The 27168-nt window shown below is 36.1% G+C and overlaps 1 protein-coding gene across 10 annotated transcripts in view; it reads left to right on the forward strand.

Annotated features, from left to right (window-relative positions):
- Positions 1-27168, forward strand: part of STAG2 (stromal antigen 2) — a 167215-nt gene that overhangs the window by 99466 nt on the left and 40581 nt on the right. For all 10 annotated transcript variants that reach the window (XM_053581033.1, XM_053581039.1, XM_053581037.1 and 7 more), the window contains exons 6-18: positions 2352-2428; positions 4640-4844; positions 8313-8464; positions 11140-11213; positions 12396-12519; positions 13318-13416; positions 13515-13594; positions 19912-20019; positions 22589-22700; positions 23892-24009; positions 24694-24797; positions 26315-26407; positions 26528-26617. In XM_053581033.1, the coding sequence (XP_053437008.1) occupies positions 2352-2428; positions 4640-4844; positions 8313-8464; positions 11140-11213; positions 12396-12519; positions 13318-13416; positions 13515-13594; positions 19912-20019; positions 22589-22700; positions 23892-24009; positions 24694-24797; positions 26315-26407; positions 26528-26617 (1436 nt within the window). The remainder of the gene's footprint in view (positions 1-2351; positions 2429-4639; positions 4845-8312; positions 8465-11139; positions 11214-12395; positions 12520-13317; positions 13417-13514; positions 13595-19911; positions 20020-22588; positions 22701-23891; positions 24010-24693; positions 24798-26314; positions 26408-26527; positions 26618-27168) is intronic.

A 27168-nucleotide genomic window follows, 5' to 3' on the forward strand; every position in this document is an offset into this window, starting at 1 on the left:
GAGCATCACCATAATACTTATTTTGGAATCAAGCAGTCTCCATAAAATGGAATATAATCAAAGTTAAGGTCGTTAAGTACTCATACACAAGAAATTATTTTGATAGAATTAAATTTTTCTTGTGAACTCAGGATAGTGGTTATGAGCATCAGTTTTTTTATTGTAATACTATTTTGGTTTGTTGAAGCATGGAGGGATATTTCACCCTACGTTTGAATGGCTCCAGACTACTCTGTTGGTGATTTTTGCCAACAATGGCCTTTCTGCTTTTTTTCCAGTTGTCACTTAAATTTACAAGTTTTTAGCAGTCCCACTTTACATCCTCCCACATTTTTAAGGCAGTGGGCTCTGGCCTAATGTCTTAATGGTGGCTTCACAACTGCCTCAGGAATTAAATGCATGAAGTTTGCAGCAGCTACTTTGTTTTCTTTTTTGATGTCCTTTTCTGTTTATTTTTATGTCTCTGATTGTCATATGGTTTATGGGAAGGGGTAGAGGCTTTAGAAATTGGGGTATTATCAAAATGTATGCAGTATATTTGCTGTTAGATTTATGTGTACATGTTTATTTCATAAAAATCGAGAGATTGAATTACTTTTTGCTTCTTTAGCATTGCTAAGTGTCCAACACCAGGGTATAAAATATGGGAAAGTTTTAAAAAGATATATGCAATTATGGATTCAAAGCAAAACCTCTTTGGAAGGTTTTTGAGAGTATGTCTCTTTAGCCAGAGAAATAGTTCTTTATTCTCCATTGGTCAATGTTTAAAAACAATTATTTGGTTCTTTAAGGTTGCGGTAAGTGAGGACTCTTCAAGGCGCTATTAGATATTGATCTCACCTGGGGAGGCAGCATGATTTAGATCAGTGGTTCTTAACTTTACTAATGCCGCAGCCCTTTAATACAGTTCTTGTGGGTTGCTACCCACTAGTTGAGAACCATTGATTTAGATGAATAATTTCCGAGAAATTATTTAATTTCTCTTAGCTGCAGCATTAGTTGCCTTATCTATTGTACAGCTATGATAAATACACACAAATTTATGCACATACAAAATATAGCTGGTCAGTTGAGAATTTGTTAGTTGTATCTAATTCTTAGGACAATGTTTTAGATCAGTGGTTATCAACCTGTGGGTCATGACCCCTTTGTAACAATGCAAATACATCCTGCATATCAGATATTTACATTATGATTCATAACAGCAAAATTACAGTTACGAAGTAGCAACAAAGATAATTTTATGGTGGGGGGTCACCACAACATGAGGAACTGTATTAAAGGGTTGCGGCATTAGGAAGGTTAAGAACCACTGTTTTAGATGGATGTTACTATACTTATGATATTCCCAGTAAAAAGACTGGGAAGCAAATAAATAACCTAGCAATAAAAGTTTACGAATCCTTTTTTTACATTTATTATTACTTTCCTTCCCTCTCCCAGCTTTTTTGGTAAATATCATGCCCCATCAGTGGAAGTTCATGTACATCTTCCTGCATTGTCTCCTAACATAATTTTTTTCTAGAAATTGTTTTTTTGGTGTTAGATCTCCACCTGGCTTAATTTTTACTAAATGTACACCCTTTTTTCTGCCCCTTCCCATCTTCCTTTAAGATATAAAGCTCCTTATCAAATTGTTTCTCTTTGAAATAGTTCTTGATTTCCTAACTTAATAGTTTGTGTTGGTGGGGAGGTGGTCCGAGCTATGGTATTTTTTGGCATTGGCACTCATGAGGGCATTTATTATGTACTATATTTAATATTTCTTTTTCTTTCTGTTTTATTATTAATTTTTACCTCCTAACTAGAATTACAGGCTTCAAAGTAGACAGAAACTACAACTTACTTCTATTCAGGCTTATTCACATCCCTTTTAGAGGATGTTAGGGTATCGTTGCCTTACACACAACAGCACTTAATAAGGAAGCCTGGCTAAAGTAAACTTAAACTCTTTTACTCTTTCCTCTATCTTCAGGTTCATCATCAAGGTTTTAAATGTTATCCTGGATGCTATATCATCCTTGATGACACATGTTTTATGTTAACAGGGCAAAGGCAGTATAAATATTACAGCATGAGTAATGCAAGTCAGGCAGATGACAAAAGTTAATTGTGGTAGGAAGAATGATACCTGTTGGAAGTGTGGGACTGTTTTCTTGTGCCTGTTGAGAGTAGCATTTGTTTGTGCTTTTATTTCTAGATTTGAGTATCCCAGTCAGATCAGGGTTTAAGAATTATTACTTTATTGAGTGACTATAGACTTCTTTGTTAGTATTAGAGAGTGATTTAGAAGTTCTCTTTATTTTTTTCATCACACCATGCATTAACTTCTAACACTTAACAAATTTCAGGAGTTGTCACAGCAGAAATGTTTAGACATATGCAGAACTCTGAGATAATTCGAAAAATGACTGAAGAATTTGATGAGGTAACTTATTACCCTGTGTTTTAATAATTTTATGCATGTTTATTTTACTTATTCTTAAAAGTCTTTTTGAATTCTGAGTATTAGTGTTGTGGATAAGAGCTTTAGCATTAGGTTTAATCAAATGATGGCTATATGACCTTGGGCAAGTTGTTGTCTTAGCATCAGTTTCATCATGTGTAAAATGGGTATAATAATACTTTTCTCATAAGGCTTACGTAATGATTGAAATGAGTAATGTTTGAAAATTGCTCAGCATTTTATACTTTCTTAACATAGCTAGAATTTATTAATGGGCAGACACTATTGTCAAAAATTAAGATTTCAAGAAAGAATATAATTTAGCATTTAAGAACATATCCTGAAATATTGTAAAAGGAAGATTTGCACATTATTGGGGAGTCAGGAGGCTTAGGCAATGGAATATATAAATTATTCTATAGTTTAAAGCCTCTTTTATGTTTTAACTATGAGTAATGAGAACAAAAAGTATTAAGTAGTACTTTAGACTGGGTTGATTTCTTCTCAGTTCCTTTTGCTCTCTAGGGCTGATTGAACTGATACTTTATCACTGTGATCTCTTTGAAGTACATTTTCCAATAAATACTTACGTAGATTTGCTAGAAGGTACACAGGCCTTCAGGGAAGAGATTTTTGTTTATTTGGTTCACAGCTGTATTCCAGCACCAAGTAGTTTTATTCTTTCAAAGCTTTTCACAGTGAGTTGTCAAGAAGAAAAACCTCATCTCATTTGAGTTTTATTTGGTCGTTTTTTTCTTGCTTTAACTGATGAAAGACCTTTCAACTATCGTTCTAAAAGATAGACACATTGCTAAAATGACTTTGATGGTCACTAAGTACTATTAATCAGTCCCCAAGTAATTGAGAGGTAATTGTGAATAATTTTTTTTAACTTTTTCATATTAAATGTTTTGCTGAGAACCTTCTTACTAAAAATAGACAATTATTTGAAATAATTATCCTGAAATATGATTTGAAATGTCAGCAAACCAAGTTCCTAACAATTAGCGTGATGTACATATATTTTCACTATAGTCACTAAATGGAGCTAATGAGAAATAGAAAGAAAGCTTTTTTGTGTGAAATATTAGGACCCCTTTCTCAGATGAAAATTCAACTTATATGGAGAGATTAAAACAAATGCTCTAATGACAATAGTTAATTGTTAAAATTTTACTGAACTGTAGTGATAAAATTACTTCACATGTTTAGGGTACTCCTGTCAGAAACCCCTTACTTTTAGTGATTCTGTATGGTATTATTGTCTCTTCTTTTATTTTGAAGGACTTGTTTTTTAATAATTTGTGGAAAATCTCAATTTAACCTGAGTTTGGAGAATACACCATCATTGTACAAAGTAAAAACTGAGTACCAGTCTTTCTTTTTTCTTCTTCTTCTTTTTTTTGAGACTGTGTTGCCCTGGGTAGAGTGCTGTGGCACAGCAACCTCAAACTCTTGGGCTTACACAATTCTCTTGCCTCAGCCTCCCAAGTAGCTAGGACTACAGGCGCCCGCCACAACGCCCGGCTGTTTTCTTGTTGCAGTTGTCGTTGTTTAGCTGGCCAGGGCTGGGCTCAAACACACCAGCCTCGGTGCATGTGATTGGCACCGTAATCACTGTGCTATGTACCAGTCTTTCAAGGCTATACTAGCTACATTTCTGTTTCTTTAAAAATGTATCTTGATTGTTTATGTCTATTGGCTATTTGATATCATGAAGTTAATGAAAATATATACTGTAACCTTTTGTTTATTCATAGATCATACATCACTTCATTAAATTAGCTGAAAGTATGATTTTATCATTTCAAATCCATTTGAAAATATATTTTGGTTTGGTTTTCATTTGCTTTTGTTTTAAAGTAGTTTAATACATTTCTATTTATCCAAAAAGTGTTTTGCTTTGATGAGGAACCTTTTTCAGTTCTTAACCTCTGAGTAATTGTTATATATTTTCATTGATTAGAATGAATTCACTATATCTATTCTGGTCTTAAATAAAAAAGGAGAACTTTTCAGAGGTACCCCTACCTTTGACTCTTACTACCTTGCCTACATTTAGTATTTATTCAAGAAGAAATGTAAGGTAAAGGAGTCTTTCTGTGTTTTTTTTTTGCCTAGGGTATTTTGAAAATATTGAAATTTTAAGTCATGAATTTTAAATGAAATTACTTTAAAAAATTTTTGTTCTAGGATAGTGGAGATTATCCACTTACCATGGCTGGTCCTCAGTGGAAGAAGTTCAAGTCCAGTTTTTGTGAATTCATTGGCGTATTAGTACGACAGTGTCAATATAGCATCATATATGATGAATACATGATGGATACAGTCATTTCACTTCTTACGGGATTGTCTGATTCACAAGTCAGAGCATTTCGACATACAAGCACCCTGGCAGGTCAGTATTTTGCAAAATTTTCTGTATATTGTCTTAGGCTAGAAATGAAAAAAATCCTTATTAAAAGAGAAAGTAAATAATAGTGACATGAATTAACTTTATTCATGAAGTAACCACTAACAACCCCAGACCTCCTGTGAATTACTGGGATGGTATTTTCAGTGTTGATTCTGTGAAGTTATACTATTAACTAGAATGTATTAATTTCCTTGTGGTAAAAGTATTTGAATACCATGGCATAAATAAGGGAAAATTGGATGACAGGTGTATGTTGGGTCCTTGGAAGATATTGACAGCAGATTTTGAGGAGACCGTTACAGTCATTTTAGATGTGTAATCCTGATGACCCTAGAGTTTGTCTTTGATATGTGTACCCTCTCCAGGGTAGAATGGCCCCTATTGAACAGTGCTTACTCTTTTAATCATACAACAAAAAGTTGATTTTTCTGTTTTTTTTTTTAGTCTCACTCTTTCACCCTCAGTAGAGTGCTGTGGTATCATATTTCACAGCAACCTCAAACACTTGGGCTTAAGTGATTCTTTTGCCTCAGCCTACCAAGTAGTTGGGACTACAGGCACCCGCCACAAAGCCCAGCTTTTTTTTTATTTTTTTTGTAGGCAGAGTCCCATTATGTCACCTTTGGTAGAGTGCTGTGGCATTACACAGCTCACAACAACCTCCACCTCCTGGGCTTAGCCTCAGCCTCCCAAGTAGCTGGGACCACAGTCGCCCGCCACAATGCCTGGCTATTTTGTTGTTGTTGTTATGGTTTGGCTGGGGCCAGGTTTGAACCCACCACCCTCGGTATATGGGGCTGGCGCCCTACCCACTGAGCCACAGGCACCACCCCAGCCCAGCTGTGTTTTTTGGGGGTTGCAGTTGTCGTCGTTTAGGAGGTCTGGGCTGGGCTCGAATCCACCAACCTCGGTGTATGTGGTCGGTGATCTACTCATTGAGCTACAGGTGCCGCCAAAAAAGTTGATTTTTCTTATATTTTTGGTAACTTTAGGCCAGGACAATTTTTTTTCGATCTTCACATTTTATTTATTTTTTTGAGACAGAGTCTCACTGTGTTGCCCTTGGTAGAGTCCTGTGGTGTCACAGCTCACAGCAACTTCAAACTCTTGGGCTGAAGTGATTCTCTTGCCTCAGCCTCCCAAATAGCTGGGACAACAGGCACCCGCCACAACGCCCAGATATTTTTTTGTTGTTGTTGTAGTTGTCATTGTTGTTTGGCAGGCCTGGGCCGGGTTCGAACCCGCCAGCCCCAGTGTATGTGGCTGCCACCCTAATTGTTGAGCTACAGGCAAGCCATATCTTTACATTTTAGTAAAAGGAGTTAACATTTTTACACCTCATAAAATCTTCTGTGCTAAAGGTAAAGTTGCTCGTACACTGTTAGTGAATATTTGCTTTTTGATTTGAATTTGAATAAATCAAATAGGTTTTGTTATTAAAATCTTCTAAGCCTTACTGGTATTCTGATTTCTATAGCAAAAAGCTTTTCATTCTCTGTGTGAAGTGTTTTTCCTTTAGAATATTTTCTCACAGAATTAAAGCTGTGATTAAAGGTATATTTCTAAATCTTCCATTATTAAAAATAAAATGCAGATGGTTTCTCATATAGGTTCGCTATTTTTGCTTTCAATTTGAAATCATATGAATATGATCTTGTTCTGTGTAATTAATGTGGTGTTTAGTATCAAGAATTTGATGGCTAACGTAAATTAAAACAAGTATAATGGTGCAAGGTGGATAAATTTTATTTTATTTTATTTATTTATTTATTTATTTGGGGACAGTCTCACTTTTCCCCCCCGGGTAGAGTGCTGTAGAATCATAGCTCACAGCAACCTCTAACTCTTGGGCTCAAGCAGTTCTCTTGCCTTAGCCTCCCTATAGCTGGCACTATAGGTGCCCGCCATAGCGCTTAGCTATTTTTCGAGACAGGTCTCACTCTTGCTCAGGCTGGTCATGAGCCTGTGAGCTCAGGCAATCCACCTGCCTCGACTTCCCAGAGTGCTAAATTTATAGGTGTGAGGCACTGTGCCCAGCCCATGGATAAATTTTAGATCAGAGTAACACCTGGTTTGTTCAAGGTATGAAATAGCATAGAGCAGAAAATTGAGAAGTCTGTTTTTAAGAGAACCGATAGCCACAAATTAATTTGTTCTGTGGTGCAATGCATCAAGTCTGAGAAATGGTCTGGAAAAGTTAAAGGAAGCATTAAGTGATTAGATTTTTAATTAATACATTTTAAATCCTGGGCAATAAGATTCTTTTACCAGGCTTAAGGGTTTAGAACAGGAGGTGGGAATCCAAAGCAGTGGTTCTCAACCTTCCTAATGCCGTAACCCTTTAACACAGTCCTGTGGGTCACAACCCACGGGTTGGGAACCGCTGATCTGGGGGAAGTTTTATGAAAATGCACATAACTAAAAAGGCCAGGCAAGGTGGCTCATGCCTGTAATCTTAGCACTCAGGGAGGATGAGGCAGGTGGATTTGCCTGGCCTGAGTTTATGACTTGAGACCAGCCTGAGCCAGAGTGAGACTTCGTCTCTAATATAGCTGGGTGTTGTGGCAGGCACCTGTAGTCCTAGCTACTTAGGAGGCTGAGACAATGGGATTACTTGAGTCTCAGAGTTTGAGGTTGCTTCGTGCTATGATGCCACAGTCACTCTACAAGGGCAACAAGGTGAGACTCTGTCTCAAAAAAGAAAAAAAACACTTAACTGAGTGACATTTTACTCTTTGTACTGACTTTTCGTGTAGATCTGTCTTCACAATCTCACCATTGTCCTTGTGATATATAGTAAAATTAAAGGAACACAAACACTGATAAAGCTCTTCAACGTTTTTATACAGTATAATTTGATACAAAGCAGTCATGTTCCCTTTAATTATTGCAAGGCTTCTGTTTTAACTAAAACTTACTCAAAGGGCGGCACCTATGGCTCCATGAGTAGGGCGCCCGTCCCATATGCCGGAGGTGGCGGGTTCAAACCCAGCCCCGGCCAAAAAAAAAAAAAAAACTTAGAAGGTGAATCCTGATCTATGAAAAAAAGATTATTTAGGGGACATATTGTTGAATAGTAGGATTTATGCAAAGTCTAGTCAGGTTATCTTTTTTTCTGGTCTGGGTTTAAATACTTATATGAACTATGTGATCTGAGGCAGATTTTTTAATCTCTCCAAGATTGAATGAAATGAGGATAATTCTTTACTTTGAATGCAATTGTGAGAGTTAGGAGATAATCCATGAAAGTACTTAGGATAGGTAACTGACTGGCATTTAGTAAGTATTCAATACACATTAGCTGTTGTTTCATTATTGTTATTTGTAAGAAGCAGCTGTATTTTTCTTTTCTGTTAGCAGAGCAGCTCATCTCTGCTTAATTTCTCTTAATCTTAAATTGTAAATTTTTGCATCTGTTAACTAATTTCAACATTTTATTTTTAAAAATAGCTATGAAGTTGATGACAGCTTTGGTGAATGTGGCACTAAATCTTAGCATTAATATGGATAATACACAAAGGCAATATGAGGCAGAACGGAATAAAATGATTGGAAAACGAGCCAATGAGAGGCTAGAATTACTGCTACAAAAGCGGAAAGAGGTACACTTTTATGTTGAACATTGAGGCTATTAATGTATAACCAACTTGGTCAGTATTAGTTATGGTATAACTTTGCTATTACCCCTACCCTAGATATTTTTTGAAAGATTTAAGTTTAATATATTTCATATTATACAGGATGTCCATAAAAGTTTGTGTGCAATTTACTATGCTAAACTATCTTGACTTGCACATGAACTTTATGTCCATCCTATATGTCTAACTTGAGGTTTTGTTGTATAACCCTGCTAATGATACCTTGCGTGTTATCTGTTTTGTCTGTGGGGACTAGTATTAAAGAGTACTGGAGGCTGGGCAAGGTGGCTCATGCCTGTAATCCTAGTACTCTGGGAGGCCAAGACGGCAAATTGCATGAGCTTAGGAGTTTGAGACCAGCCTGAGCAACAGCAAGACCTCCGTCTCTAAAAATAGCTGGGTATTGTGGTTGGCACCTATAGTCCCAGCTACTTGGGAGGCTGAGACAAGACCGTCACTTGAGCCCAGGAGTTTGGGATTGCTCTGAGCTGTGATGCTACAGGACAAAGTGAGACTTGTCTCCCCCCCCCAAAAGAAAAAAAAAAGTATAGGGATTCAAGTAAGGAGAATTGGATCCATCTGAAAAGTTGTAAAGCTTCATGTCATTCATCTTTACTGTGAAACTACCTCTCTCCTTATTAGGATGAAATGAGGTTTTACAATTATACAAAATCATTTTCCAAGTTTACTTTTAACCTGTTGTAGATTAACATTAATGACTGTCTACCAAACTCAGCTTTGAATAAGGGAGATATTTTTTTTGTCAGCCTTATGCCAAATAGTAGTAAACTTTCTGATGCTATTTGTATTTTAAATAAATTATTTCTTCTTTGGTGAGAAAATATTTTGCTGTCTCACAATGGTGGTTGGTGTTTGCCTTCATTTCTAAGAGACAAAAATCTGAAGTTTCAAAAATACTAGTAATGCAGTTGAGTTCAAATAGTTATCATGGTAATCTATAAATTTACTTGACCATGAAATTGTTTTTGGTGGAGGTAGGTGTAATTTTAAATTGGTTACTTCTGAAATCATCAATAACTTTTGGAAATACCCTGATTCTAGACAATTAGGAAAAATACTGGTCTTATTTTCCTCATATATAAACACCTCATCTTTTTATATAATTAGAAAGAAAAAAGTGGATATTTTGCCCCTTAATAAATTTTATTGTTTTATTTATTACGTGAATATAAGGCATGTCTTAGTCCTTAAAATGATAGCCTAATTCTTGGACATAAGTTTAGGATTGTGAACATAGGATGAGTAGGTAATGGTAAAAGGGCTTCGAGATTAAAATTCCTGTACAAAAGAATACATCTAGGTTAGGGTTAAGTTTTTAAACATCTTGAAAGGCAGCCTGTACCTTTGACTGTGCTAATGTATTTATGAAGTATGTATCTTTGTTTGCCTATTTGGAAACATAAGATTCAATTCATGGCTCATTGTCCATAGCACAGTGGTTATGGCACCAGCCACATACACCCAGGCTGGCGGGTTTAAAGTCAGCCTGGGCAAGCTAGAAAACAATGACAACTGCAACAAAAAGTAGCCGGGTGTTGTGGTGGGCACCTGTAGTCCCAGCTCCTTGGGAGGCTGAGGCAAGAGAATCTCGCTTAAGCCCAAGAGTTTGAGGTTGCTGTGAGCTGTGATGACACGACACTCTACCGAGGGCGACATAGTAAGACTTTGTCTCAAAAAGAAAAAGAAAATTCAATTCATGCAACAAAAAATACATTTTACAAAAGCACAGGATATAATCACAAAGCTGATATTTATCCTTAGATTGTAAAAGAAACAATCTTCTAACCCTAATTCCTAAGTTCTGAATCAAAAATTTATGTAAGTATACCAGTTATCCAGTATTTAAAATGTTCACCTGAATATTTCTGGTCAGTCTCATCATAAAAGAGTTTTGCAGGAAGGTAGTTGTTTTAATCTGATTATGTTACTCCAGTCCTTTTTGTTCTTTGACCAGGCACTAATTAACATGACTCTCTTTCAGACTATAAAGATCAAGATAATAAATTATTAATACTTTTTCATATGAACAAATATGTTATATAATAAATGATCTGTAGTAACAAATTACATATCAAATTTCTTTAGAATTTATTTATACAGTGGAAATTTGTAAGCATTAGAATAAAATAAATCTACCAGCTAAATACTAAAATTCAAGTCAAATATTTCAGGTGCCCAGTGGACTTTTAACTACCTGATAGACTTTTTAACCGATATATAACAGATGATCTTTTTTTTTTTTTTTTTTTTTTTTGTAGAGACAGAGTCTCACTTTATGGCCCTCGGTAGAGTGCCATGGCCTCACACAGCTCACAGCAACCTCCAACTCCTGGGCTTAAGCGATTCTCTTGCCTCAGCCTCCCAAGTAGCTGGGACTACAGGCGCCCGCCACAACGCCCGGCTATTTTTTGGTTGCAGTTTGGCCGGGGCTGGGTTTGAACCCGCCACCCTCGGTATATGGGGCCGGCGCCTTACCGACTGAGCCACAGGCACCGCCCAACAGATGATCTTTTTAAGTGGTTACTGTTGTTTAGCATTTTTGGTGCTTGTAACAACTTTTTGGTGTTCTTTTGGTTGTCTTCCTTTGTAATTGAAAATAAATGATGTTTTCTTTACAGCTTCAAGAAAATCAAGATGAAATAGAGAATATGATGAATGCTATATTTAAAGGAGTGTTTGTACATAGATACCGGTAAGTTAGGACCATTTTTTTCAGAAGTAGCACTGTGTAAGTTTTCCTCTGTAAGTTTGGATGTTTATTGGTGTAGGCTGTATAAATTTCTTTATTCAAAATAGCAAAAGAAGATATCTTACTTTAACCTATCTCTTGTCACCATTATCTTAGTCTATTCCCTAATCAACATAGATTCCAACATAAGCTCAGCCATTGAGTTACTCTGGGTACATCATTTAACTCCTCTGAACTTGATGTTTACCTTCTGAAAAGTGAAGTAATGGTGTGCTTGACCTGTATCTGCCCAGTCAGAGGAAGTTACTGCTGTTATTAGCACTGTATAAAATACTTAATTACTTTTGGATGTACTGCGTTAGTAGGGACTGTATGTGCTGACTCTTGACTCTTTTTGATTTGAGTATCACTGGAAAAGTTTGGATAGGTTAAAATAAGATATTTTCTTTTGCTGTTTTGAATAAACAAAGGAACAAAATAGGTAATCTTACATTTCTGCTATAACATATTCTTAAATGTTGATAGTATATTTATTCAACTTCTCCCACTTTTTCTCAAATTGGCAGTATTGAATTAGGTTAATGCTTGCTTTGTAACATCTCCACGCCCATTCTTACCTTTTCATTTCTCTTGTCACCATTATCTTAGTCTATTCCCTCATCATTCTCATGCCTAGAGATTACTCTAGTTTTCCTAAAACATCCTTTTATTGTGTTATTCTTCTGCCTTCAATGAGCTACCAGTATCTACAGGATGATTTTAAAATTCATTTAGTCTGACATTCAAATCCCAATTGAGCTTGGTCTCAATGTTACATGTAAGTAATTCTCACCTGGAAAATTATATTCTAGCCAGTCAATGTGCCTGCTGTGTTCTGAACATACCATGTCCAGCAGGTATGAGCAAAGGCTGGGATATGGTATGGTGTAAAAGGTTGAGGTGGGATTTTTTTGTAGTTTTATTTAATTTTAAATATTTATGTGTGCGTTATTATGCTTTGTCACCTAGTCTGTGTGCTTTTGGCATTCGGGGCTGTGCTTCAGTTATACTTTTTCATCTCCAAGTGTACTCGAGATAATGTTATATTTATAGTAGGTATAAAGTCCTTGGCCTCTCTTAAATAAGTGGTTAAGTCCTGTGCTATAGTGGCACTAATTATGCATTATTTTCTTTCCTTTTACCTAGTGATGCAATAGCTGAAATCCGAGCGATATGCATTGAGGAGATTGGCATTTGGATGAAGATGTATAGTGATGCCTTTCTTAATGACAGTTATTTAAAATATGTTGGCTGGACTATGCATGATAAGGTAAGTTGTGCCCTATAGCTCGCTTCTAACTATACAAGTTCTGGATATCTGCAGCTCTCATTTCATAATGAGTTATCTGTTTGTATGTATACCACGTGCCACATTCCCATTTCTAATGAGCTTTTCTCCATTATTATTTTGTACCTGCTCTGGGAGAATTGGGTCTGTATCATATAAAATCCCTTAAAGTTTTAAAATCTTGGCCACTGGTTTAACCTTCATTGTGAATTAATTTTTGTGCTGAAATATTAAGATCATGTTAAGTTATTATAGTGAAGCATTTCTTTGAGCACTAAGAAGAATCCTCAGCTGAGTGCTATGTATTTTTTTAAGTTCCTCAATTTTGATCCTCTTTTGATATGCATGTATCTGAGCCGGATTATATATATACCTTAAAACTTGGTTTCTGACTTTTTAACTTTTTCATTAAACTACTGTTGTTTTAGGTACCTCTCTCGAAGAAGTTCCTTCTATATATTCTTTCCAAACATTACTTTCAGTAATGGAAAATTTACTGTGAAATATACTTGCATTGTCATTCACAATAGTTTTGCTCTAAACAAATTTTCAAAAAGAGTATCATTTAACCTGCAGAAACAGTAATTTCCTTGATATTAAGTCTTAAGTATATATATTGATTTCTATTTTGGTGTTATCAACAGTGACAATTTCTGAAGAAATGCCGTTGTATTATAGAACATGTTTAAAATTTTAAAGTAGAAAATCTTGTATACATCTTGAATATTCATGTTGAAAGGAACAGAGTTTTAATGCATTTTCTCCTCTTGTTCCTTTTAGCAAGGTGAAGTAAGACTCAAATGTCTCACTGCTCTACAAGGGCTTTATTATAACAAAGAGCTTAATTCCAAACTGGAGCTTTTTACCAGTAGGTTCAAGGTTAGTATTACTTTTTAAGTATTTAAAAATTATATTTGATTTGAAAATATTTTTCTCTTGCTTTCCTTTTAAAAATATTCTAATTTTTCTGTCTTTAGGATAGAATTGTGTCTATGACCCTTGACAAAGAATATGATGTTGCAGTACAAGCAATAAAATTACTCACTCTTGTTTTACAGTAAGTATTTATTGCATATCTGAACTAATGTGCAGATGTCTAATAATAGAGTACTTGGTTCAAAATCACGTAGGTCTAAATTTTAATAGCCTAAATCATGTGGTTTTACAGCTAGAAGTTTAAGCTGAGAAAACACAGGAAGAAGGAACCATAGAACCTGTGAGATTCTGACTGAGCTAGGAATTCATGTGTTCCCATTCTCTTGGCTAGTTTCCTTCCTTATTTTACTGTTTTTGATACTCTAGAAATGAATTTACTTGATTGTATTAAAAATGTGCTTAGTATATTTTGTCACAGATTTAGAGTATGAGCATTTATTGAAACTTCTATGGTATGTTTCTGTTATTACCTATAAATAATCTAAATTTAAGATACTCCATTATGCTAATATCTAATAGTAGTGATGTTATTCATATTTTTCCTTTTTAAAAACTTTGTGGTAAGGGCTAAGTGTGATGTTTTGCACCTGTAATCCTAGCACTCTGGGAGGCTGAGGCGGGTGGATTTCTTGAGCTCACAGGCTCGAGACCAGCCTAAGCAAGAGCGAGACCTCGTCTATAAAAATAGCTGGGCGTTGTGGCAGGCACCTATAGTCCCAGCTACTTGGGAGGCTGAGGCAAGAAGATTGCTTGAGCCCAGGAGTTAGAGATTGCTATGAGCTGTGATGTCATGGCACTCTACCAAGGACAACAAAGTGAGACTCTGTCTCAAAAACAAAAATTTTTTTGTGGTAAAATATTAAATTTTACCACAGAACATTAAATTTACCACTTTAATAATTTTTGAGTATATATATGGTTTAGTGGCATTATGTGTGTTCACATTGTGTGTCCACCACCGCTATCCATCTCCATAACTATGTGCCCATTAAACACTAACGCCCTACTTCCTCCTCCCCGACCCTGATAACTACTGTTCTACTTTCTATCTCTATGAATTTGCCTATTTGATGTAAGTGGAATCATAAAATATCTGTCCTTCTGTGTCGGGCTCATTTCACTCAACATAGTGTCTTCAGGGGTCATCTATGGTATAGTTTGTATCAGAATTTGACTCCTTTTTTATGCTGGATAATGTTACATTGTATGTATATACCTCATTTTGTTTATCAATTTATTCCTCAGTGGGTGTTTGGGCCTTTTCTACCTTTTGATAATTGTGAATAACACTGTTACTCAGGGGTATTCAAGTATCCATTCGACTGCCTGCTTTGAATTATTTTGTGTATATCCAGAAGTGGAATTGCTAGATCATATGGCATCCTGTTTAATTTTTTTGAGGACCTGTCATATCGTTTTCCACAGAAGTTACAGCAGTTGGACAGCATCTGTGGCTTAACGGAGTAGGGCGCTGGCCTCATGTGCTGGAGGTGGCGGGTTCAAACCAGCCCCAGCCAAAAAACTGCAAAATAAATAAATAAATAAATAAATAAATAAACAAAGTATATATATTTTTAAAAAGGTTGCAGTAGTTTACATTTCCATCAGCAATGTACAGGGTGTCCACAAAGTTTGTATGCAATTTAAAATATGTTTACATTGTAAATGGCACATGAACTTTATGGACACCCTGTGTAAGAATTCCAATTTCAGTCATCAATACTCGTTTTCTGTTTTTTGAAATAAATATGCATAAGGTGCTGTCTTCATACCAATCACCTGGTGGTATGTTAGAACTATTAAAATCTAAATCTTCTTGTTTCAAAATTATATAAACATTTTAAAGAAATACCTACTAATAAACAAGAAATCTGCCAGATGTACATGAGGACATACTAATAACGAGTCTCTCTCACCACTTCTCCATCATGAAAGGGACCCACTTCCAACTCTCTTTGGAAGTAATCTAAACTTTCTTTTTGTTCTTCTTAAATAAAATTTCTTTTCTTTACAGTGAACAATAGGAAAGATCAATAAAATACAAGTAAGGGACATGAAAGAAGACTTGAAGTTGGAAAGTTTACCTTAGTAAAACTCAGTACAAAGATTTATTATTTCCCTTATATCTGTATATTCAAATCATGAGCCAAATAATAATGGCAGAGTATTTTTTAACCCCAATTGACATTCATACAGAAAAATTACTATGTAAGAGTAGCCATCAGAATGTTAAAAACTAATGAGTGAGGACTACTGCAATGTGAATGTGAGTCATATAGTAAAGCCATAGTATTATTTTAAAGATACATGTAGTATTAAATCATAAAAAAGTACTATAAATTTTGGTCTGTGAATGAATAGACAAAGATCCAGTGGACCAGAATAAAAATAGAGGCAAACACAAATGCATGTAGAATTCTAATATAAAATGAAGGTGGCATTTCCTGCCACTAAGAAATATAGTCAATAAATGTTTTTGTGACAAGTTGTATTTAGGGGAAAAGATAATGGGGTTTTTATCTCATTCTATACCCCAAAAATAATTTCCAGGTGGCTGAATAAATGAAACTATAAATAGGGCTGGACGTGGTAGCTTATACTTGTAATCTTAGCACTCTTGAGGACTGATCTGGGTGAGTTGCTTAAATTTAGGCGTTCAAGACCATCCTGAGCAAGAGAAAGACCTCGTCTCTACTAAAAGTAGATAACTAGCTTAGTGTTGTGCCAGGCACCCGTAGTCCCACCTACTCAGGAGGTTGAGAATCGCAAGAGTCCAGGAGTTTGAGGTTGCTGTGAGCTGTGACATCACAGCATTCTACCCAGCATGACAGAGTGAGACTGTCTCTCAGAAGTACTAGAATCATGAAAGTACTAGATGAAAACATGGGGAGATTTGGCTCCGTGCCTGTGGCTCAAGTGGCTAAGGCGCCAGCCACATACACCTGAGCTAGCGGGTTCGAATCCAGCCTGGTCCCGCCAAACAACGACGGCTGCAACCAAAAAATAGCCAGGTGTTGTGGCGGGTGCCTCCAGGTACTTGGGAGGTGGAGGCAGGAGAATCGCTTGAGCCCAGGAGTTGGATGTTGCTGTGAGCTGTGATGCCATTGCACTCTACCCGGGGCAACAGCTTTAGGCTTTGTCTCAAAAAAAAAAAAAAAAAAAAAGAAGAAGAAGAAGAAATAACAGTGTTTTGGTGAAATACTTACTTCAAATGGATCAGTTTCTTCAAATCAATTAAAAGAACCAGCAACTCAGTAGGAAAACAGACAAATGTTATGGATCAGCTCATTAAGAGAAAATAAACATGAGAAGATGTTCATTCACACTTAAAAGACTTTTTGAGACTATTTTTTACCTATTAGCAATGATAAAAAGTGATATACGCTATGTTGAAGGTACGCTGAAACAAGCCCTTTTACATGGGTAATGAGAGTGTAAATTGGTTTAAGTTTGTTAAGAGAACATTTGGGAGTATCTATTAAAATTTAAAATACTCATGTTCTCTAACAGCATTGTTGTAATAGCAGTTTTTAAAAATTTACTTTTGAGACATAATCTCACCCTCTTCCTGAGCTAGAGATCAATAGCATCATCATACTTCACTGCAGTCTGAATTGCCTAGTCTCAAGTGAGCCTCCTGTCACAGCCTCCCAAGTATCTGGGACTATAGGCATATGCTACCACACTTGGCTAAATTTTTATATTATTTGTAGTGATGGGATCTGACTATGTTGCTCAGGCTGGCCTCAAAGTCCTGCCCTCAAAGAGATTCTCCTGCTTGGCATCTCAATGTGATAGGATTTTAGGCATTAGTCACCACTCCTGGTGTGTAATAGCAGAATTTTGGGAATAACTGAGATGTTGGTCAGTGGATGAAGAATTAGTATATAAGATAATAGCTAATACAATCACTTTACATGATTATCTCATTTAATACAGCAGCCCAGAGACATGGTAGTGGTTATTATTACCATTTATATGAAATGGACTACATTGCAATAATTAAAAAGAAGGTAGTATTAGATGTAATGACATTTTCAGAGAATTCACTTACCTACGGAGTTTTTGAGTAGTTTGTTATCGCACATTCTCTTAATTTTTAACTAGATTTAAAAGTGTAAATACAGGATGGCCATAATGTTCGTGTGTAATTTAAAACAGCCAACTACTTTAAATTGCATGAGAACTTTATGGACACCGTGTATACGTATGTTACAAAGACATTGAAATAATTCTGAAATAAATAAGAATAGCACTCTACATATGTTTCTGTAGCTTCTTTTCCCTTCCTCCATAATATACTGTGGACATCTTATTACTGATACATGTATTTTTATTAAAGGTAATAATAGATGTAGCCATTTATATTGCATTTTCAGCGGTAGATTTACCTAATAATTGAAACTTGTTAATGTTCTTCTGAGTGGTGCCTGTGGCTCAAAGGAGTAAAGTGCCGGCCAAAAACTGCAAGAAAAAAAAATGTTCCTTCTAAAATGTTAAAAACTAATGAACTACTACAGATTTGTGATACTTTAACTGGTTTGATTTTTTTGTTGTTGTTTTTATAAAAAGACACAAATGGTTTTCCCAAAATAATCCAGTATTACACATAAGGTAATTTAAATCAAAGTGCTTTGAAACTTGAACTTTAGCAGCTTAATATACTTTTCTCTCAAAAAGAAGCAATATTTCTTAGACATCAGACTTCTGGAAAAACAGAAAACCAAAAAAGTAAAAAGGATCAGTGTTTTCATCTATCTGATATTCTTAGGCTTTTCTCTTTGGCGGTGATCCTATGATATTTAATTTGCATATAGAGGTACAAGTCTAGATTATATACCTCATAGTAGAATAGAAGCATCTTAGAAGGGAAAGATATGCCAGAGGCCAACACCCTGTATGCAGTCTCAAGGGAAGAATCCAACAAAGTTTACCCTGAAGTAGTGTGTTTGGTGGGCCCTAATAATGACTGAAATTTTTGAAGATTTTGTTAGGTCTGTTTTCATCTTTAAAAATAAGATCAAGAAAATGAGTAATATGTTTTAGTTAGGTTTTTCCAGTAATAGATTATAGCTGAAGATCCTTTGGCACTTAAATTTTATCCACTTGCATTGCCTTATGTAGTATTCAGTACATGGTAGATAAGGTATTCTTTATCAGTGTAAGATAAAGGCATTAGTATATTTTAATGTGATACTGTGTTCCTTAATAATACTAAGAAATATATGTAGTATTACATATTAACACTAAGCTCTTAGTGTGCTGCTACATTCTGCATTACTTTTTATACATACATTTTCTTTCCTCTTTACCATCTATATCACATTATTCTCTTAAACATTCATTTTTACATTCTATGTTCACTCTTAATTTTACCTGCTGTTTACCTTTGACCTTAATATAGTACCCAGTTCTTTTGATTGGGGCAAGCTTTCATTGGCAGACAGTAATTAAGTAAGTTTCCTTATGTTTTCTTTTCCTCTTTTTTTTTTTTTTTTTTTTTTCTTTTTTAAGACGAAGTCTCACTATGTCACCCTCGGTAGAGTGCCCTGACATCACAATACACAGTAACCTCAAACTCTTTGGCCTAAGCCATTCTCTTGCCTCAGCCTCCCAAATAGCTGGCACTGTAGGCTCCATTTTTTTTTTTAAACACAAATTTGTGAGAGTTTACAACATTTATTTATTATTTTTCTTTTTCTTCAGGAAAGAATCTTTTTTTTTTTTTTTTTTTTTTTTTTGACAGCGTCTCAACCTATTGCCCTGGGTAGAGTGCCATGGCGTTCAGCACACAGCACCCTCAAACTCTTGGGCTTTTGTGATTCTCTTGCTTCATCCTCCCAAGTAGCTGGGACTACAGGTGCCTGCCATAACACCTGGCTATTTTTTGTTATTGTTGTTGTTGCCATTGTTGTTTTAGCAGACCTGGGCCAGGTTTGAACCCGCCAGCCTTGGTGTATGTGGCTGGCACCCTACACACTGAGCTATGGGCACCGCCCAGAAGAGAATCTTTTTATTCATTTTTACATTCATTCATTTATATCTATTTATTCTTTACTTTTAGCAAGAGTCTCACTCTGTTGCCCCAGGCTAGAGTGCCTTGGTGTAATAGTTCACAGCAACCTGAAACCCCTGGACTCAAGCCTTTTGCCTCAGCCTCCTGAGTAGCTGGGACTATAGGTGCTCGCTATAATTCCTGGCAAATTTTTCTATTTTAGTAGAGGCAGGATGTCACTCTTGCTCAGGCTGGTCTCAAACTTCCAAGCTCAAAGTGATCCACCCATCTTGGCCTCCCGAAGTGCTGGGATTATAGGTGTGAGCCACCATGCCCAGCCCTTATAATTTTTAAATTTATGGGCATGAGTTTTTGTATTCTTAACACATTTGGAATTATGACATTACTAAAAAAAATTCATTTTATTGCTTATTTATTTTTAGGAGTAGTGAAGAAGTTCTTACTGCAGAAGATTGTGAAAATGTGTATCATCTGGTTTATTCAGCTCACCGGCCAGTAGCAGTGGCAGCTGGAGAATTTCTCTACAAAAAGTATAAATTTATATTTCTGTTATTCATTTCCTGTGGCATTTTTTCATAGCAGTAATTATGTTATACTTGTTGTTAAATACTATATATATATATATTTTTTTTTTTTCTTTATCTAGACTGTCTGAAAAGTATCCAGCCACAATGTGTCTTTTTCATATTACATGGCTGGATACTTTCCAGGCAGCCCGTGTGTGTGTGTGTGTGTGTGTATGTGTATGTGTATAAAATTTATTCAGTACAGATCAAATAGAGACTTTCACATTTTACTATTTCCTTTAAAAATTCAGATTTCTCCTCTGTAAGTCCTTGGATTAATTTTAGATATTTAAAAATTGATTTAATTTTATCATGTTTATTTCAAAATATTAAGGAAGTACAAGTGTTTTTATTACATGGATGAACTGAATAATGCGGAAGTCAGGGCCTTTAGTGTGCTTCTCAACAGAGTAGTATACACTATACCCAATATAGGTACATTTTTATCTCTCACCTTACTCCCACATTTCAGATTTAGGTTAAGATGTTTAAACAAAAATGTACCGATATCTTTGGGTGGAGCAGTCCCTAGCCCCTGGCCAGTACAGGTCTGTAGTCTGTTAGGAATGTGGACAGCAGAGGGAAAGCAAGGGAAACTTCACTTGTATTTACACACTCTCCATTGCTCACATCACCACCTGTGCTCTGCCTCTTGTGAGATAAACTGCAGCATTAGACTCTCACAGCTTAAACCCTACCATAAACTCCATGCATGGTGAGGGCCACACTCTTTACTACACCTGTAGTCCCAGCTACTCAAGAGGTTGCGCACTCTTTATGAGATTTTTTTTTTTTTTTGAGATAGATCTCAAGCTGCCACCCTGGGTAGAGAGTGCTGTGGCATCACAGCTCACAGCAACCTCAAACTCCTGGGCCCAAGCAATTCTCTTTCCTCAGTCTCCCAAGCAGCTGGAACCACAGGCGCCTGCCACAATGCCTGGCTATTTTTTGTTGCAGTTGTCATTGTTGTTTAGCTGGCTTGGGCCAGCTTCAGTGTATGTGGCTGGCACCATAACCACTGTGCTGCGGGCACTGATCCTCCTTACGAGATTTTAATGCCTGATGATCAGAGATGGAGATGCAGTGTGCTTTAATCATCCTAACACCCAGCCATGGAAAAATTGTCTTCTATGAAACCGGTCTCTGGTGCCGAAAAGATTTAGGACCACTATTTCAATGGACATGTTTAAAAAGACCTAACTATATTAAAATGCTAGGATTGACTTCTTTCTAGTTGTTTATTCTTCTTTTCACCTACTTCAACTTTTAAAAATACTGCCTATGCCACAGTTTTTAGTTTTTTTGTTTGTTTGTTTATTTGAGACAGAGCCTCAAGCTATCGCCCTGGGTAGAGGCTGTGGGATCACAGCTCACAGCAACCTCCAACTCCTGGGCTTCAGCAATTCTCCTACCTCAGCCTCCCAAGTAGCTGGGAATACAGGCGCCCGCCACAACACCCGGCTATTTTTGGATTGCCGCCATCATTGTTGTTTGGTGGGCCTGGGCTGGATTCGAACCTGCCAGCTCAGGTGTATGTGGCTGGCGCCTTAGCCGCTTGAGCCACAGATGCTGTGCCCAGTTTTTAGTTTTAAGCTTAATATTCTTTTGCTAAATGTTAGAAGGTTCTGTTTCAAGTACTTAATATAGTTTGACATCAATATCAGAAGAATCCTACAGTTTTTTTTATATTTAACATTTCGGATTAGGCAGTATGGATAGTAGTGTGAATATCTAATCATAGAAAACATATGAATTTTCTGTAATGGCTTTCAAAGAGAACATTTTGAACCATTTTAATTAAGCTTTGCTTTGCTTTAAGATTTTATTAAAATGCACATTTTGGGTGGTGTCTGTAGCTCAGATGGCAAGGGCTCTGGCCACATACACCTAGGGTGGTGGGTTTGAACCCGGCCCAGGTCTGCTATGCAACAGTGACAACTCCAACCAAAAAATAGCCGAGTGTTGTGGCAGGAACCTGTAGTCCCAGCTACTTAGAGGCTGAGGCAAGAGAATCACTTAAGCCCGAGAATTGGAGGTTGCTGTGAGCTGTGACGATACGGCACTCTACTAGGATGACAGCTTGAGACTCTGTCTCAAAAAGAAATGCTCATTTTGGGGTATAGCATTGGTTTAGAAGAGTAGGTGGTGTAAAATGTTCCAACTACGGTTATCTGTTAATCACTGTCCAGTGTTAATTCTCTTTTGTTGTTTATATGGAAAAACAATCATGCTATCATAGAAAAAGGATACTACATTGGGATAATTTTGTAAGAAGGAAAATGTACATTCCTCCCCCCACCCCACCCCAATATTTTTAGTAGAGACAGGTCTCTTTCTTGCACTGGTCTGGAACTCCTGAGCTCAAGGAGTTTGCCCAACTTGGCCTCCCAGAGTGCTAGGATTATAGGCGAGAGCCATAGTGCCTGGCCCTTTGTTAACTGTCTGGAATCCAGACAGTTATTATTATTTTTTTTGATGAAGTAAGTAGGGGGGTTTGGTTATTTTCTAATAAGTACTTTTGTTTTGTTTATAGGCTCTTCAGTCGTAGAGATCCAGAGGATGATGGAATGATGAAAAGAAGGGGAAGACAAGGTCCAAATGCCAACCTTGTTAAGACATTGGTTTTTTTCTTTCTAGAAAGTGAGGTTAGTTGATATTGTTTATTTTATATTTATTCACATAATTTTGGAGAAGGGATTAGAATGAAGTATATCTTAACATCTTCCATGTAACAAGCAGAAAATGGTGAAGAGATTGGAGATATACTCATTTCACAAAGTTTTCAAAATGTGCTTTCTACTTTTGGTGAGATCTTTAAACAATAGGATTGATGTGTAGTGCTGAGAACTTGAAGTTTGGAATCATAGAAACCTGATTACCAGTTAGGCTCCTCTGCTTATAGTTTGTATAACTTTGGTTTAGTTACTTAATCTTTTTAGCTTCAGTTTCCTATTTAAAAGATGGGTTATAAATTCTTAGGTAACACTGAGGTAGTCTGTATAAAAGTTTAACACAGACCCAGCACATTGTAATATCTCAGATGTTGGCATCTACTGTTATTTCTATTGTTGTAGGTGTTGATTTACATTATTCTTTTTTTTTTGAGACAGAGTCTTACTCTATTGCCCTTGATAGGGTGCTGTGACATCACAGCTCACAGCAACCTCCAGCTAGGAGGAGGTAGCTAGGACTACAGGCATCTCCCACAACCCCCTGCTATTTTTAGTGATGAGGTCTCACTTTTGCTCAGGCTGGTCTCCTGAGCTCAAGTATCTGCCTTCCTGGGCCTCCCAGAGTGCTAAGATTACAGGCGTGAGCCACCCCACCCAGCTATTTATAATGTTTTTAACAAATTTTTGTATCACGTTTGTACTCATCCCCTAAAATGACTTGGGAAGGCCAATAGGGTCTTTTACGTTTTACAGAATGAAGAAGATGACTTGCTTTTATATTGAATTGACAGATAAACCTTTTTTAATATTTTGTGTTTTAATTAACCATTATCACCCCTCATTTTCTTAAAATAAATTCATAGTATATTTAAGAATTGAGAATAGTTAACTGAAATAGGCCGTAATTATGCATATAATCTCTACATAATATAATTTTTATGTTAATGTTTTGATTATTGTGAAAAATCTTAAGGATGCTAGACAACAAAGTTTTACTTACACATAGCAAGGTAAGGCATTTTCTTCTTTGTCCTTTCTTTCATTTGACCTGAAAAAAACAGATTGCTGTTTGAGCTTTTGGACATAGTGCCAAATCTTCTACCCCTTTTAGTTAAGGCTAGTATATTAATTGTCTAAGACCACGTTGTTCTTTATTAATTTTAGTTACATGAGCATGCAGCATACCTTGTGGATAGCATGTGGGACTGTGCTACTGAGCTGCTGAAAGACTGGGAATGTATGAATAGCTTGTTGCTGGAGGAGCCACTTAGTGGAGAGGAAGGTAAAGATGTTTAATTCCAGTTTTTTTTTTTTTTTTTGTCTATAAAGTTTTGAAAAAAGTCTTTTTAAGTGTTTAACATGATAGAAAATCTTGCTTTGTTTATACTTTTGTTTTGATCTGCATGATTCTTGTTCTGTATAGAAAAGTGTAATTGTTGGGGAGGGATTGGGGAGGTGGGTAGAGGGAGAGGGATTGATAGGATTACACCTGCGGTGCATCTTACAAGGGTATACGTGAAACTTAGTAAATGTGGAATGTAAATGTCTTAGCCAAATTACTAAGAAAATGCCAGGAAGGCTGTGTTAACTAGTGTGATGAAAATGTATCAAATGGTCTATGAACCAAGTGTATGGTGCCCCATGATTATAATGTACACAGCTATGATTTAATAAAAAAAAAAAAGAAAAGAAAAGTGTACTTGTTGACAGCATTCTGTAGTTTTTGTATCTGGTTTTCATATTTTCTGTAATCAAATTTATGGATCCATAGTGGAAAGATTCGGAATGTTGTGGGGTTTAGGAAGGTTGAAATTATTCTGATCTTTTCTGTGGTATACTCGTGGGATTTTCTTTGATAACCTTTGGTGAAATTTTATTCACAGGAAGAAGAAACTGTTGCATAATAATTACAGGTGGTGTATATGGAGAAGAAATAGGTTAACTCTGATTTTTTTTTCTTTTTAAGCACTAACAGACAGGCAAGAGAGTGCTCTGATTGAAATAATGCTTTGTACTATTAGACAAGCAGCTGAATGTCATCCTCCTGTGGGAAGAGGGACAGGAAAAAGGGTATGCTTATATATTTTCAATATTCTAAACTGCATTTTTCCTTTACTGTCTTTTTAAGAAATCCTATTTTAACCATAGAGCAAGAATTTGGAATCTTAAGTCCTATTTTCCACTGTCTTTTGCTTATAAATATGTGATAGAAGTGAATTTCAAAGCATTAGTAATTTGAAAATTAAAATTTTCTCTATAAGTTAGTAACTGCAGGATATACAGTGATTAACAGTTCCTGTCTTCAGGAATGAATGTAGTATATACTATTTTAGAATGGTGCATTTGTGTGTTTTAGTTGATTCATACGTTTGCATTCTTTTTCTTTCAATATGAAATTAGAAACAAAAATGGAGAAAATTATTCTTCAAAATAGTGAAATTCCCATCTCCTGTGATCAGATTTTAATGTATTACTGCAAAAATCACATGTTTTGCAGTTTATACTAGCAATTCCCCGGGCATTTAAACTCATCAAAAATGCATTTTTATTTTGTAACCTAGAATACACACATATATGTGTGTTTGTGTATAACTCAGAATTCATAAGGCAATACTGAAACTTAAGATATTTTATGTGATGCTTTATTTTATTTTTGTAGAGACAGAGTCTCACTTTATGGCCCTCAGTAGAGTGCCATGGCATCACACAGCTCACAGCAACCTCCAGCTCCTGGGCTTAGGCGATTCTCTTGCCTCAGCCTCCCCAGTAGCTGGGACCACAGGTGCCCGCCACAATGCCCGGCTATTTTTTGTGCTAGTTTTGCTGGGGCCAGGTTTGAACCCACCACCCTCGGTATATGGGGTCGATGCTTTATTTTTTTATAATAATTTTGTTTTATTTCTGTTTTTTAATTGCTTGTAGCCGTTTGTTATTTTGAATTTGTAATTTATGTGTTGTGTCCCACCATTTGGAGTAAGAAGTTCTGGCTCAATCCCATTATTATATGTGAGCTCCTAAATTACATTTCCTATTCCTAATTGATTTTCCCTCCATCCAGAAGTACAATTGATTAGTATAATTGGATATTGATTTTCCCTCTAGAACTATTCAATATTTTTGATGTTTCAGGTGACCTTTTTGGGGTAATATTTAAGTTACTCAGTTTTGTATCATTTTTAGGTTTTAAGTTTATAGTAGAATTTTTTTTTTTTAGTTCGGACAGAGTCTCACTTTTTCACCCTTGGTGGGGTGCATTGGCATCATAGCAACTGCAACAACCTCAAATTCTTGTGCTCAAGTGATTCTCTTACCTCAGCCTCCCTAGTAGCTGGGAATACAGGCACCTGCCACAATGCCTGTGTGTGTGTGTGTGTGTGTGTAGCAGGCCTAGGCTGAGATCAAATCCACCAACCCTGGAGCATGTGGCCAGCACCCTAACCACTGAACTACAGGCACCCTATAGTAGAAATTTTTGTACCTATGACTTAAAATACAGTATTATTCATTTTGAATGTCTTAATATTTGATTATGTAACACTGTTAATGGATTTAAATACTTTCAAATAAATGTCTTTGGATTACTTTAGGTGCTGACAGCGAAGGAGAAGAAGACCCAGTTGGATGACAGGACAAAAATCACTGAACTTTTTGCTGTAGCTCTTCCTCAGTTATTAGCAAAAGTAAGTTTGTATCAGTATCATAGTGTTACTAAGAAATTTCAGGGTTTTTTAAATGCCTATCGGAATATTATTTTTACTTACTATTTTGATGTTTTTTAAAATTATCTTTTTATTTCACAGTATTCTATAGATGCAGAAAAGGTGACTAATTTGTTACAGTTGCCTCAGTACTTTGATTTGGAAATATATACCACTGGACGATTAGAAAAGGTAAGGTATCATTTGTGCATAAGGTTATTTGAAGTGAAATTGTTCATTTAGCTCATCTTATGCTCTTCGTTTATATTTTTAAATGTTTTTATAATATGAAAGGAAACCTATATTTTATATATCTTCTGTATTTTAGATCATTTCATTTTAGAGTAGTGCTGATGAAACTTACCTTTGCTTCATGCCCATAGGCATACCTCATTCTTAGCCATTGCCTAACTGTATCACTGATCATACCAGGTCAGACTGTTAAATTCGCTAATTCATCCTAGAAAAAGTGCTACATACCTCATTGTTGAATATTGCTGCAGTCACCTTCATTCATCAGTCCCCTTGGGAAGCTATGCACTGACACAAGCCCCTGATACAGCCTTCAAAGCAATTTTGGAACTCTGTTTTCTGGAATGGCCATCAGAATTGTCATTGTACAAGGACAGAGAGTTAAGTTTGGGAACTGATCCTAGAAAAAGTGCTATATACCTCATTGCTGAATGTCACTGTGGTTGCCTTTGACTTCCTCCTCTTAGCTATCTGTTGACCATAGTGATTCA

The sequence above is a fragment of the Nycticebus coucang genome, chromosome X (assembly GCF_027406575.1).
Source record: "Nycticebus coucang isolate mNycCou1 chromosome X, mNycCou1.pri, whole genome shotgun sequence".
In the NCBI taxonomy this organism is placed as follows: domain Eukaryota; kingdom Metazoa; phylum Chordata; class Mammalia; order Primates; family Lorisidae; genus Nycticebus; species Nycticebus coucang.